At 38.9% G+C, this 15,116-nt stretch overlaps 1 protein-coding gene across 1 annotated transcript in view; it reads right to left on the reverse strand.

Moving 5' to 3' along the window:
* Positions 1-15,116, reverse strand: part of cdc73 (cell division cycle 73, Paf1/RNA polymerase II complex component, homolog (S. cerevisiae)) — a 523,455-nt gene that overhangs the window by 177,990 nt on the left and 330,349 nt on the right. Inside the window, exons 12-13 of the mRNA XM_072511480.1 lie at positions 4,974-5,009; positions 4,260-4,347 (exon numbers count right to left, since the gene is read on the reverse strand). Coding sequence (XP_072367581.1) covers positions 4,260-4,347; positions 4,974-5,009 — 124 coding nt within the window. The remainder of the gene's footprint in view (positions 1-4,259; positions 4,348-4,973; positions 5,010-15,116) is intronic.

Below are 15,116 nucleotides of genomic sequence, written 5' to 3' on the forward strand. Positions count from 1 at the left end.
GGACGCCTTGGGAAGGAGGGCCAATTCCCTCCTTCCCAACACAATCTGAATCCCCCACCCACCCCAAACAACTGGCCAGATCAGGATAAGAACCAACACAATTTTCACCCGGACAAAAAGGAGGAGGAAAAATCCTAAAGGAAGCGACGCCCAACCTAGCTCAAAGCAACCATCGTCGGAGAAAAGATACCTAGAGAAACCTCCTTCCAACCAACGACAATTATCAGTCCCATCTCAGCATGCGGCAAAACTAATCACCACGTTCTCATAGCTCAAGGGAGGAGTAAAGAGAGATACCCAAGCGGAGGAAAAGATGAACTGAACCTCACGGAGGAGTCACTCAACCTCACGGAAGAGTCAGAAGGAACCAAGTCTTCTCATGGATACAAAATCCGCCCAGGCCATCGAAGGATAAAGGCACGGATTCTTAAATTCAAATAACATTAAATACAATTCCAAAAGAATGTTTAAAGAAACCCTGAAATGGATGAGCTCGAAATGGGGGGCTATCCTCAATCTCAGTGAGGACTAAGCTAATCCTATCAACCCACCCTTCAACCTGCCCCGGCTCCACTCACCTTCTTCATAAATAAGATGGGGGATAAAAAAAACACTTCCCTCCCCCAACCACAAGGATTATAAGACACAGTAACGAGAAAGAGAAAAACTGTGCACAAATCACACTTCCGATAATTGACTCAATATGATTTTGCTCTAACACGATAAGTAACAACACAGGCCATCACGCGCAAATTTCACACTCCCCTGCAGGGAAAAAGACAGCAACAAATAATGAACAACATGATCAACAGGGAGTAAGGTTCAGGATTATCGAAGAACCGCAGGGTAAACAACAGGATAAAGACATATTCCACATTGCACCAGAAGGCAAGGAATAAAGCAGGATCAACGATCACTCTTCAGGATCTCTCAAGGATCCTAGGGATCAAAACACGACACACCATCACTTTCACTATGCCATCTCTCCGATGCCCAGGCAGTCCACATCCTAGGCCTTAACCAGGGAGAATAACTCAACCCACTCAGCCACCTCCAACCCCTCACAACAAGCATAGGAGAATAGGACGATATAGGACCAACTGACCTCTGGCCTCAAAGACAGGATATGTTGTGCTCCATTGAATTGGAGGTGCCCAGCCTCCAAATCAAGGTCACCAAAGCATGGCAGTCAATTTGTGAACTTAATCAGGAACTCTCCTCCCACCTCTCAACAGGGCCTCTCCTACTGTAAACCTGAATCAGCCTCTCTAGATTCGCGTACAGCCTTCCTGCCTTCCTCCAGCTCAACTCATCGATCGTGCTTAGTACCTGTTTTCTCAAACCCCAAGCCCAGCTCTGACTACCCAACTTCCTTTCATGTCTCATGTTAGCTGATAGTATAAATGATTCCCTAATAATTAAGTTTAAATATAAGGGCGGCATGGTGACGCAGTGGTGAGCATTGCTGCCTCATGGCGTCGAGGATCCAGGTTCGATCCCGGCCCCGGGTCACTGTCCGTGTGGAGTTTGCACATTCTCCCCGTGTCTGTGTGGGTCTCACCCCCTCAACCCAAAGATGTTCAGGAGAGGTGGATTGGCCTCGCTAAATTGCCCCTTAATTAGAATACAAGCGGTCAAAATCTTAAGTGCCATTTTAAAATGAACATTTTCACTCAGATAAAAATACCTTGACAATCTTGACAGTTCTATCATTTTATTTAAGCGGTAATTAAGTATTTCTTTTCAGGGGCAGCACGGTGGCGCAGTGGTAGCACTGCAGTCTCACGGCGCCGAGGTCCCAAGTTCGATCCCAGCTCTGGGTCACTGTCCGTGTGGAGTTTGCACATTCTCCCCGTGTTTGCGTGGGTTTCGCCCCCACAGCCCAAAGATGTGCAGGATAGGTGGATTGAAATCGCTAAATTGCCCCTTAATTGGAAAAAATGAATTGGGTACTCTAAATTTATAAAGAAAGAAAAAAGTACTTCTTTTCATTTGTCCTTCAGTTTGCTGTAAGGCAGTGGTATTAACAACTGTGCCATCGTGCCCATTTTCCTGGTCATATTGGTTTTTCAAGGGTTCATTTTCTTTGTTTTCTCTAAAGTGGCAATTTTGTTTTTGGCCCTCAACTACACGCTCAAAGGTGATTTAGAAACTTGCCTGCAATACATTCCCATTTTACATTATGACAAGGATATCACGTTTTTCTGCTACGCAGAAGATCAATTTCAGGGAAATAACTTCAACATACAATTTGTTTGTAACTGAAAATTACAAACAGCCCCTTTCCTGGTTTAAGTATATTCTTAAATAATTTCATCCAACATTAGATTTACTTAAGATTACAATATATTCAAAGCTTTGCCCAAAATATGAACTAACTAGAATCATAGGTAATTGTGTTAATCTGAACTTGCACCTTAAATTTTTATTGATAATTTATGGCTGAATTGCTTTAAAATTATGTTAGTTCACTATGTGCATATTCAGCAGAGATCATGTGGATTCTGTAAATGTGTCCACAAGTCAATATGACAAGCAGGTCTTTTACTTGATTGACATTTTTCACAGATATACTCCCATAAGGTAAGGTAACCTCCACTCATAATAAATAGCAACCATATGTCATGCTATTTCTTTTGAAGCACATGACCACATTTAAATTAGTCTCCACAGGAAACCGCCTGCAATTTGTACAGGAAAATCGCAACCTTTTTTTTTACATTTGCATAATTAAACTTTTTAAAATGAGAAGAAATTAGCCTACAAATGGACTGAACGGATTTGAATGAATGCTAGTACTGACATTAAAAAGTGAGGAACAGAGAGTATGTAGCCACAAGGGTATGCTACAAAATATCAGAAAGCAGATGATTATGCCTGGCACATTTATTGCATTCTGTTAAGGGAGCAGTGCACCATGCATTGTCTAAAAGTAACTCGTTGGGTGATCCATAAGCATCGGGTTTATCTCGTCTTTGCTTAATTCCATTCCTTTATAGGAATGGCATCTAGTTATCGCCTGTGTGAAATTATTTACAATCTCCAGCAACAACAGTCTGTGACCTAAAAATATGCTACAGGATTACAACCTGTTTGAAGTTTCAGGGCTCCATATAGAGGTATCTCAGCTCCCAAGGAAGAACAAATCTAGCTGACGGACCTCATTTCATCTTTTACTTTCTAATTACAAAACAAAGCTGCCAATGGCTAGGATGTCGGCAACCCAAAATTCCTATCGCAGTACAAGCGAGGCAATGGTCTGACTTATTTGAACAGTGAGAAAACCAGCATAAATATATAGAATAACAGTAAATACTGGGTAAACTCAGCAAGTCTGGCAGCATCTGTGAAGAGAAACAGAGTTAACGTTTCAGACCTGAATGATCCTTCTAAAGAATTGAAGGTAGAAGTATACCGATGTATACAGTTGTAAAGGGGACGGAGGTGGGTAGAACTCGAAGAACAATGCCTCATCTTCTGATTCTCATCCTTCTGGACTCAATATTGAGTAACAACTTTAGACAGTAAACTTCCCACTCCATCTTAACCCTTCTGTAGTTGGTTGTCTGTTGCTTTACAGCTTCCTGGCCTGCCCCAATACAACCCCACCCCTCTCCCTGACTGTGCAGTTAACACATTCTGCTATCTCTCCTTTTGCCACCATTAGCACTCTTCATTCATCCCTTAATGGCACCATTAACACTCCTTTGTTTTAGGTCCAGGACAGGTTTGTCCTCATCTCCTTTGCCCCAACCTATCCCTAGTCTTCTATTCTGCCCAACCTCCTCCGACCCCATTAAAACAATATAATTCTATCTACTTATACCTTGATTCAGTTCTGTAGAAGGATCATTTACATCCGAAACATTAAATCAGTTTCTCTCACCACGGACATTGCCATACCTGCTGAGCTTATTCAGCATTTTCTGTTTTTATTTCAGATTTCCAGCATTCACAGTATTTTGATTTTATGCAAATATGTAGAAAATGCTTTGCTTATTACAAAGTTAAACAAGGAAAAGATATGCAACTAGTATGGAAACTGTAGCTTCCAAAAATTAATAGCTCTTTTAGCTTTTACAGGTTAGAGTTTACAGGACTTAAGAAACTTTTCATGGCTCAATTTCAGTGCAGTGTATTGATAACAGAAAATGTTTGCTATTTATAGTCTTGGCAATCAATTCTCCAAAACTTCCACCCTTTATTTAAAAACCAGCATGAAGCATTTTCTGAGACATAAAATGTATTCAACTACTTACTTTAAGTCCTGCAAGAGATCTTTTGCATTCAGCATGGTAATTAAAGAAGTGGTAGCTGCTGGAATAATAATGATAGGAGTCCGAGAACCTAGAAGCAAGAGACAGTTCTTTGACGTTTTCGATTCGCCAAAAAAGTCTTGGGCTAAAAATAGTTTCCTCTTTAGATCACAAGAAATGCCATCATTAATCCAATCCTGATTTATGCAGTTTATAAATCATCATAGAATTTACAGTGCAGAAGGAGGCCATTCGGCCCATCAAGTCTGCACCGGCTCTTGGAAAGAGCACCCCACCCAAGGTCAACACCGCCACCCTATCACCATACCCAGTAACCCCAGCCAACACTAAGGGCAATTTATCATGGCCAATCCACCTAACCTGCACATCTTTGGACTGTGGGAGGAAACCGGAGCACCCGGAGGAAACCCACGCACACACGGGGAGGATGTGCAGACTCCACACAGACAGTGACCCAAGCCGGAATCGAACCTGGGACCCTGGAGCTGTGAAGCAATTGTGCTATCCACAAGGCTACCGTGCTGCCCCAATGCAAACATCTCTGCCGAGTATTTTATATTAAATGCCACAACACCGATTGTTTTGATAAGAATATTTAGTGAAACAATATTATCGTATTTTATGGCTTCAGAAGTGTGTATTTGCCTAGAATCTAATAGTTAAAAGAAAAGTTATGTGCTGAATAATGGTTCTTACCCTTCTTTTGATTTGGTGGTGGCCTTGCCTGTGAAACTGTTGGTGAAGAAAAACACGGATTAAAAAAAGGACATTCTGACACAATATGTGGATAAGTGCAAGAGAAAGAATATTCCAACACGCATTACAACTGATCCAATCACAGTTTCAACTACAATGAATTTTAGACCCCGCTTCTTCTCCCGACATGATTCCCTCCCCCATAAGGCTCCATCCAAAACTTTTGAGAGTTTGAGCCTTTGATTTGCACATTCTGATCTCAAATAATCAAGCAGATCGCAGCGGAAAATATTCATTTCTTTGTAGTTTTTATAAGCACAAGCAGAGTCTGAAACTATTAGCAGGAATACTTTGTTCATCACATTTTTCACTACTACTTGACAGCACTTTTTAAAGTAATACTGTGTGACGAATGTAGGAAATTGTTATGTATGTTGTATTATTTATCTGTTGCAGTAATATTTTTATAAATCCTGGTTTAACATACAGGCAGGCAGTGTGTATGCAAAAGATGCAATTAAGATGTCATAAAAGAATGAATAATCATTGATTATAACCATTTAATTGTTTATCTATATAGGGCTAATGGACGTTTGTTTATAGAAATAAGGTTCTTGGAGGTTTAGAGGTTTCTTGAGCGGTTGTGTTTAATCTTTATAAGATGGTCATAATTCAGTTAGTGGAATAACGATGATGTAATTAATGAGAGAAGTCAGGTCTGCAGCAGGTAGTTTAGCTTGTATTCTGCCAACGACAGACAAACTTGCAGCTTGTGCCTGAAAGGGTCTCTCCTTTGTTGAATGCAAATCTCCACACACAGAGGACAAGTATCTCTGTGTTTGCTAACTTTATTTACAAGTGGCTTTTGACCTGTGAAGGGATTTGCTTAATTGGAGAAGGCATAAGTTAGACGTTAGTGTTTCCTTTTATTAAGAATTGTGTAACTGTTAATTGTAAGCTATTTCTGTGATGTTAATATAGTTGGTCCTGTGTTAAGAATAAAGCTCATTTGAATATTTTTTTAAATTTCTATTTGCCAGTGGAATTTCTCCTGGGGATGAAGTGTTCCTTCCTCACAGTTTATAAATTGCAGAATTGTTGGGGTTTCTTGTCCAGTTTCCCAACATACATTGGGGTCTGGTATTCCAACATCTGCTTAAATAATATTCTTATTTTGTTAACAATAGAACTAACATCTTTTAACAAGTGTTATGTTGTAGAAGGTAAAGTGAAACACTATTGTACTTCTTTCTACTCACCATTTCTAAGTTCAGTCTAACAAATGTATCTATCAGAATAGTAGTGAAGATCAGTGAGAACATTAAAACTGCACTACCATACAATAACTGAGTGGTTCTCTTTTAATCTCACTTAATGATATTGATTATGAGGTCCATTCATGTCATATGTAGAGGTTTTATGGCTGAAAAGAAGTTGTGTGGTTATGTAGGTCAAAGAACTAGCATTTAAAATATTGAGAAAGGATTCATGAAATAGATTCTGAACAATAAATGGCACAACTGTTCACAGGTGTAATATGTGAAAATTAATCCCGTGATTGAACCCCTGAACCACAATGCTACAATACAACTATTCCCACACAGTACAGTTGGAGATGGAGAATATATTAAGCTCTAATATAGTACAATTTACTACGTTATTAAACAATTATTGGAATTAACCTTGCTTTGGGCATCGACACTGCACACACAAGCAATATCAGTCACTGTGAATGATGGTCCGTTAGAGCTCAATCATGGTGCTAGAACTGTGTTATTCTTGTCTCAGATGGTAAAACTGAGAAATTAGTTAATGATTTTTTCTCAAAAGAGTACCAAATTGAATGAATGCGTCAATATAAGGTCTTAAGCTGGAACTGGAAAGGAGATTATGGGGTCAGCCTTGAGACTGTAAGCAAATTTCTTCCTTCTTTCTCTCTAACTTCAGCAACTATCAACAATTTAAACTGGATTTCAGAGTTATCGTCAGATTATTATGTATGGTCTTTTTTAACTGCCAAATTGACCATTTATCAAAACTGGAAGACCCCACTAGCTCAACATCAGGCTGCATGGTTACAGTGTTTTGGAACATTGCTGCTCTTAACTAATCAAAGAAAAATGTTCAAAATATCAGTCAGCATGGCTCTAGTTTGTTTTCTAGTTTGTTTATAGATCATAAAATTTTTAGGTCTTAAATTGTGGAAATCTGTTGTTAATAACTGCACCTTTCTCTCGGAGATGAAATTGTTTCCTGCTTCTTTTGCCGAATGTGCTGTATTACAAGTACTTAGTTATGCTGTAACATATTTTCCAAATCATGTCTCAAATGTAATGTATAAAGAAAGCAAATTAAAATTGGTAACCCCAAGGTCGAGAAACATTTCATACAATGGCTTTGTCCTTTGACGCTAACTACATTGGAGAATTATTATCAGTTATTTGGGGATATGCCTTTGCTTCTACAGAACTACCAACATTAAAATCAGGCTTCCAAAATTGTTTCATAATTAGTAGAGCAGATGTAGTCGATTATACTATACATTATAGCTTAACATATTCTCCATCTCTAGCTGTACTATGTGGGAATAGTTGTAAATCTGTTAAATACAATACAAGTACTGGTATTCTTGAGTTTTCAGTGCGTAAATGTCAGTCAATAACAACAAATGATTCCCAATCATAGATACGCCGACTTTGTCAAGTCAATTTGTGTTGTTGAATGGTCGCAGTGGGGGCAAAAGGAAGACTGGGACTACACACAATCAGAGTCTGCTACAGTAAGAAAAGGTCACTAATAGATTCCAGTGCTTTATCTTTGGAAAATTAGATTTGATTTTCGAATTTGTTGCTTTCAAAGAGAGGAATTTTAAATTCATCTTTATTTCGAATTTTGCACATTGCATTACAAATGGCAAATTATTCCACTGCATGTTTACTGTTGTAATAGCTAATGGCAAATCAACTCTAAACTCAGATGTATATTACAAGGGCTCTGCAAAATGTACGTCATATCAAACCTACAGTGGTAGCTTATCAGTTCTCCCAACCAAGTTTCATATTCAAGTCTATATTAGTGAAGGAAAATTTAAATCTGGAAAATCTTGATCGATTAACATGGTTGACTGGCATTAAAGTACATTTGTCAAATATTAGACTTTTAATCAAGAAAGTTAATTCTGTTAAAGATATTTCTAAATTAAGATAGGTACTAAAATAATGGCCAAAAGGATTTTGTAACTCAAGGTCTTTGGATTTTTAAGTGCTCAAAAAGTGAACTCTACCCATGATTAAAAAAAACTCAGCTCTACCTAGACATTATCCTACACTATTATAGACACGGTACAAGATTTTTCCGTTAACTTGTCCAAATCAATGCGAAAGTTGGAATCTGTCCAGTTACATATCAGGAATCAACACTCTGATAAACACTTAACAAAGAATGTCATAGGTTGGAAACAATTATTTCAGAGTTGATCTGGGTGGGGTAAGTGCCACGGGTAAAGAGGGCCCTGTTACAGCGGCAGAAGGGAGGTGGTTGTCATTGCCAAACTTATTACATTCTTATTGGGCAGCGAATGTGAAGAAGGTGAGGCGGTGCTGGGAAGGAGAGGGGGCAGAATGGGTTAGAGTGGAGGAAGAGTCCAGTAGGGGCCCAGTCTGAGGGTTATGGTGACGGCGCCGTTGCTACTGGCGCCAAGAGATATATGGAGAGCCCAGTTCTGCAATCCACAGTGAAGATGTGGAATCAGCTGAGGAGGTATTTTAGAATCGAACAGATATCGGTGTTAATGCCGTTGTGTGAAAACCACAGATTTGAGCCGGGGGTAACAGACGGTATGTCTAGGAAGTGGTGAGGGTGAAGGATCTGTACCTGGAAGAGAAGTTTGCTAGTATAGAGGAACTGAAGGAGAGGGTAGAGCTCCCGAGAGGAAGTGAGTTTAGATATTTACAGGTAAGGAACATTGCACAGAAGATCTGGAAAGAGTTTCCCAAGCTGCCAAAGTATGCTCTACTGGCGCGGTTGCTGCTCCTGGATGTGGAAGGGGAGGGCAGGATCAGAGACATATATCGATGGCTGGGGGAACAGGGGGGGGGGTGAGCAGGTGGTGAAGAATAAGGAAAAATGGGAGGGGGAGCTGGGAGGGAAGATAAATTGGGGCGTGTGGAGTGAGGTGCTACGTAGGGTAAATGCGACTTCCTCTGTGCGAGGATGAGTCTGATACAATTCAAGGTGGTACACAGGGTGCATATGACTCGGGCGAGAATGGCACTAAGTTAGCATTCCAGCAATGTGTGGTGAAAGTCCTCAATTCCAGCATTTTATTAAAGATACAGGCAACAAAGAATGGGTTTGCATAGCTTATGTCTCAGCTCCTTAAAAGAGAATCAGGGGAAGTCACCTGGCTTGGGTGTCCAATGTATTTTAAAGCTCCTTATTCTAAAACAATACGGTCATCCATTTTGTTGACCGTTTTATTATCAGTGATATTTAATGAGGCCAATTACGCATAATCTACAAAAGTAACAACTTGCTTACGCAATAAATATCATTGCCACATTCAAAGTCTTTTTAGACCTGCTCTTGACCATTTTTCAGCAGCCCAATACAGACTCCTTTGACGCATTGTGTAGCTGAAAATGTTTTCTCCACTGTTAGTAGTGGTTTTCTTAGTTGACTTGATAGCAGCCTGTGTGTTTTTAATTGATTTTATGCTTTTAATCGGTGCATTATATACTTTTAAATTATATTTTAAAAATGCTCTTGCCTTATTTGGTTTCATGCGTGAACAGTTACTTTGATTCTTTCTTACAACATGGCCTTCCTTTGAATTTGGGGACACATGTACATGGCTACCATTTGTTTTGTTCCCTCCTAAACACTTGCCATAATATTCTGCATTGGTATCAGCTACATCCAACACCATTGACCAAATGATCTATTCCAAATATTCTGTCATTTTAATAAAGTTAGCAAATATTGAAGCTGTTAAGAAACTAAGCATGATCACCTTTTCAACCACAATAAACTTCCACTGATGTGAGCACAAGTAGCGACGTCAAAATTTGTTCTTAACTTTAGACAAGTTTTGCACTTCAAAATGTTATGCTGCAATGCAAGTTGGCAAAGCAAGGATTTATGTCTGTTAGCCACTGGGAAGAATCCACATCTTTCAACTTAGTCTTCAAAACTAGGACTTTGCACCTTGCTGACCAAGGAAGCCTTTAATGGTCCAATAGTGCAGTTTGCTTAGCTCCAAGACTTTCTTTATTATTTACAAACTTTAAGAATATCAGTAAATACATTTTCTTAGATCAGGATTTATATTCTACCAAATAAAATTTAATTTTGATTCTACAATTTCCTGAATGCCAACTGCATGAGCCATACTAAAATAAGGTGTCTCAGAAACAAAGGGATGTTCAGATAATTCTATTGATTAATTGCACTATTATTCTTCCCTGATACTAGAAAGATCATTTAGTCAAAAAAACTTTGCCTCTATTTTACAGAACACACCAGGATATGGACATGGAGTGTGATAACACTGGGCACTCACATGGGTTCAAATCCCATGACAGTAAATTGTAAGAGCAGAGATAAAATGCTGATCATCAGCAACATCATTGACCTCAAGCTGCTGTGACCAAAATGTAGCTCCACTCCCAGATCATGTGGCTGACTTGAAAGAACCTTTACAGCAACTTGGCATACAATTTTTAAAAATAGACCCAGGGATGGACAATATATGCTGCTTTACCATTATTGTGTTCTCTATAATTGTAACTGATTGAAATAAGTTAACTAGAGAAGGTTTTATGGCTGCAACTAATTAAAATAGAGAGGAAATTGAAAATGTAAAATATGTTCAAATGCAGATCACTCGGTGACATTAGTCTTCAATGCTCAAATTGCAAAATGAAATTTGAGCAGAATTCTTTTAGCGGAAGACCATCACTGATTTAGCAGAATACATAAATTGGGATTCTCATACTGGGTATCACATGGGTGATTTATTTTGATAATTAAATTTGCCTGGTTTGGCACATTTTTATTCCTGTATCACTTTAACAGTTAACTCTGAACTAATGATTATACTAGTTGTAAAATGTTGCAAGTAAACTGAAGCTCTCGAAATGTGTTAGGAAAGGAAATATCTATAATGCCAATAAAAAATCTCCTTGCAAAAGGAGTTTGAGAGAAAAAATTGCAGATCGTTGGATGCAGTCAATGATGCAGCATGTTGGCACACTGAGCGCAATGGCAGATTGCAAGTTCTTCACTGTGTATCCCAAATGGATGAGAATCCAATCTCTGCATGAAGTCACCTCTGGCATGAGACAAGGATGTCTAAAATATTGAGCTCACAGCATTTTCAAAGGGATTGATTTCATGTTTTGTTGGTACTTTTGAAGCTTTCAAGTCGTTTGTCTTTGATCAGTAAATATCTGACTAACTTGAAGCTACAGCTTCAATTTTTGATCCCGATATCAGTGGAGATAGCGGCGCAGTGGTATTGTCGCTGGACTAGTAATCCAGAGACCCAGAGTAATCCTCTGGGACCCAGGTTCGAATCACACCATGGCATGTGGTGGAATTTAAACTCAATAAAGCATCGGGAATTTAAAAAAGTCTAATGGTGGCCATTGTAAATGTCATGTAGCACGACCTGTTATTGAAAATATGGACAGATGCGTCATTTGAAACATGGAAGTCTGGCAATATCTGGTCTGAGAGAAACAGGAGAGGATACAGGGAAAGCTCCCACAAAGGGTTAACAGCAGCTGCAAAGAGCAGGATTATAAAATGCAGATATCCTTGGTCAAGCAGGCATAGCAAACACACAGGATTTTGAATGAAGCCAAAAACAATGGTTCACACCTTCATTGAAAGTAACTATTTTAGTCAGCAGCTGGAAAGGAAAGGATGAGGTTCAGTTGAATTTGGTGACAATTCTAGGTGATATTTTGCTAATACCAGGTAAATTAAAGAAAACTGGAGACTATCAGTCTACGAGAAACATAATTCAAAGCCAAAATCAAAGTCACAATTATGAGCTGAGGACACAATTGGAAAATGAAACTAAAGAAATGACAGGAACCAAACCAAAATTCACACCTCTTGAAACCAAAGCATTTTTGAATATCACAAAGGAACTTTGAACATCACAAAGGAAACAATGTAATCAGAGACCTGAGAGGTGAGGTTATGTCAAAATGAATATTTAGTTGTATTAGAATGTTTAGATCAAAGATACTTTTTACAAAGTGAAATAAGAGTTACTTTACAATAAAGTCACAAAAACTTAACTGTTAGAAAGAGAATATAAACCCAGAGACCAGAGCAGGAATTACCAGAACCAGAACTCAGAGGGGGAGAGGCAGAGAAGCAGAGAAGGAACAGGCAGCTCAGAGTCAGATTCCAGTCAGCTCGGCCATGGAAAAGAGACAGGGCATAGCAGCCGAGCTAAAATAGCTAATACATCTAAGGAAGACTAGAATTTAAAAAGATTGATTGTCAAGTTGGGCCTGAAGGTCCCTTCAACCAACCAGAAGGATCCAGAAGCAAGATCTTTTTACTTTTCTGTAAAAACAGTGATTGCATCTTTTAAAAAGAAAAGAAAATATATAATAATAAAATAACTTAATTTAACCTCAAATAGTGGTTATTCCAAAGTCTACTTTACTTACTTAGCAATGCGGGACCCAGGATCGATGCTACTTAGTGGTAAGTAGATGAAACCTTCGGTGAAGGTATGGGTTATACCGGGGGATAACTTGGAAACATAGTTTGACCTGAATAGCACCCACTGAAGCCTGCATTCGGAGGCAGGGATTGAGAATCCCTGCTCACCATTTAGAATGTCGGCCCTTTTTGGTATAGGGGGACTTCTAAGAATAGTGGTGAGTTTTCAACAACATGGCACCCAACGTTTAATTAAAACCCTGTTAATTACACCTAGTGGGTTGCTTTATTTTCTACATGGCACCCATCGTGTTAACACTGTGTTAATTACGCCCAGCCTGTTGTTTTGCTTTCTCCATGGCACCCAGCGTGGAGACCTGGAATATGAGAAGTTTCCAGGTAAAGCGAGGCTTGAATATTCGAAGTTTCTAGCTGGGCAGAATGGGGGCTAGAATATTAGAAGTTTCTAGTTCCCAAGAAACGGTTGGAATATTAGAAGTTTCTAACCGGCACAAAGGCTAGAATATTAGAAGTTTCTGGTCTGTGTGTGAGTCAGACTTTACCTGCCGAGTTTAGTCTGGAAAGTCATGTGAGATTGACTTTGTAAGGATATTCTGTGGATCGAAGGGGCATAAAACTCAGGTTGGGTGTGAAATCAGCAGAATAGAAGATGCTGACCCTGAGAAAAGGTTTGCAAGACATCTTGGTGACAGCACTAAATATCTTGCATCCATTACTGGTAAAAATAGGCCAAAAAATAAATCATCCTTAGAGTAAGGCAGATTGTGAGGAGACATCCTAGAGAAATGGGGACGCCTAGAATCTTTAGAGACCAATAACCAATCGACCCTTAACTAAAACAGGAACATAGTGCCTTAGTTAGCCTTGGATAGGGCCCAGAAAGGGTACTTATCCTTAATTTCAGAGTGCAACTGAAAGGGACAACCAGGAACAGAACTTAGAATTCTGAAAAATGGCAATTAGAATAATCCTCTTGCTCTGAAACATGGTCAAGAGAGTTGAAGCAATGAAACAAGAGTGGAAAAGTTTAACAGAGGCAAAAAACTCCTTCATCAGTGAGACTTATCAGCACGGAGGGGTCTCAATTTTTGTTAAGAGTAACTAGAACCCTACAGAATAGAGGTCCAAGATCTCAGTGGATAAATGTGTGTGTGTGTGTGTTTAATAAGGATTTGTGAAACCCTACAAAGTAGAGATCCAAGATGTGAGTGGATGAATGAGTGTGTGTATGTTTAATAAGGGGTTGTGAATTTCCTTTGGTGTTTCTATTTTTTTTTAAATGTTGTATTTTGCAAAGCCGAATCTCACAACAATTGGAAGTTATAAATGGCAGGTAGAAATGTGATCAGTATTATGAGGTAGTAAATCAGTATGTTCAGAGCTAAATTGGTCTCAGAATAAACAGATAAAGAGTTTGTACTGGGCAGAAGTCAGCTGCTTGCAGGCTTTGAAACTGAGCGTTGAAATTGAAACTACATAGCTCCGCAGGGTCCTAGAGCCCGACGATCACCAAATGTCACTAGCAAAAATAATGATGTTTAGATTGTTAAATACATTGAAGAAGGAGCTTTAGAGAATAAAGATATTGGATCAAAAGTTAGATTAAGAGCATTACTAGCAGTATCAGGAAATGAGAATCTGATGGCAGGAAAAGATTTAACAAGAATTGATGCATGAAAATTTATATTAAAAACAATTGATAACACAGAGGAAATTTGGGTGAAGCTACCAACTAAGACTGCAGGAAAAATAATCAGTGAAGCTGTAAAATGTAAAAACAAGATTGTTCAGAATCTGGGTAAACATACAGTTGACTTAGAGAAGCATGGCGCCTGGAGCAAAAGAAATTGTATCACAATTAAAACACATGACCCAATTGGTGGGAAGACAGTGAATTAAAACCCGTTAGCAGCATTGATTGGACAGATGATCAAGTTACAATGTCATGTTTGGAACTTACCTTCATAAAAATCCGGCCGTAATCAAAATAAAGTAATTAAAGTAAATGCAGTAGCAATATCAGGAATGTATCAGGGTGAGGTTTCAATCAGATTGGATCACTGAGTGAGCAAAAGAGGAGGAGTTTGAGATTCTTTGAATCTCACTCAGGAGTGCAATGACAGAAGGAGGAGGCTTAACAGGCCTTAATTGTATGATGTATATCAATGATAAGGAAAATAAACCAGTTCAAAAAGAAAAAGGAAAGAAATGGTGGCAAAAGAAATCCAGAAGTCCTGGAGGGGGCACTTCTGGAGTGTTCAAACAAAGATAGAAAGTACAAATTAAAGAATAGGGTCCTCTCCACCCTTGACCTGTTCATTTGATTTTTCAGATGGAAAAAATAAATAACAGACAAACCAGTTCACAAGAAGGAAGTGAACAACACTCCAGAAAAGAATGTTTTAGACAGGATTGGGGGGAAACAATGATACAATT

This window comes from Scyliorhinus torazame, chromosome 7, assembly GCF_047496885.1.
Source record: "Scyliorhinus torazame isolate Kashiwa2021f chromosome 7, sScyTor2.1, whole genome shotgun sequence".
Taxonomy (NCBI): domain Eukaryota; kingdom Metazoa; phylum Chordata; class Chondrichthyes; order Carcharhiniformes; family Scyliorhinidae; genus Scyliorhinus; species Scyliorhinus torazame.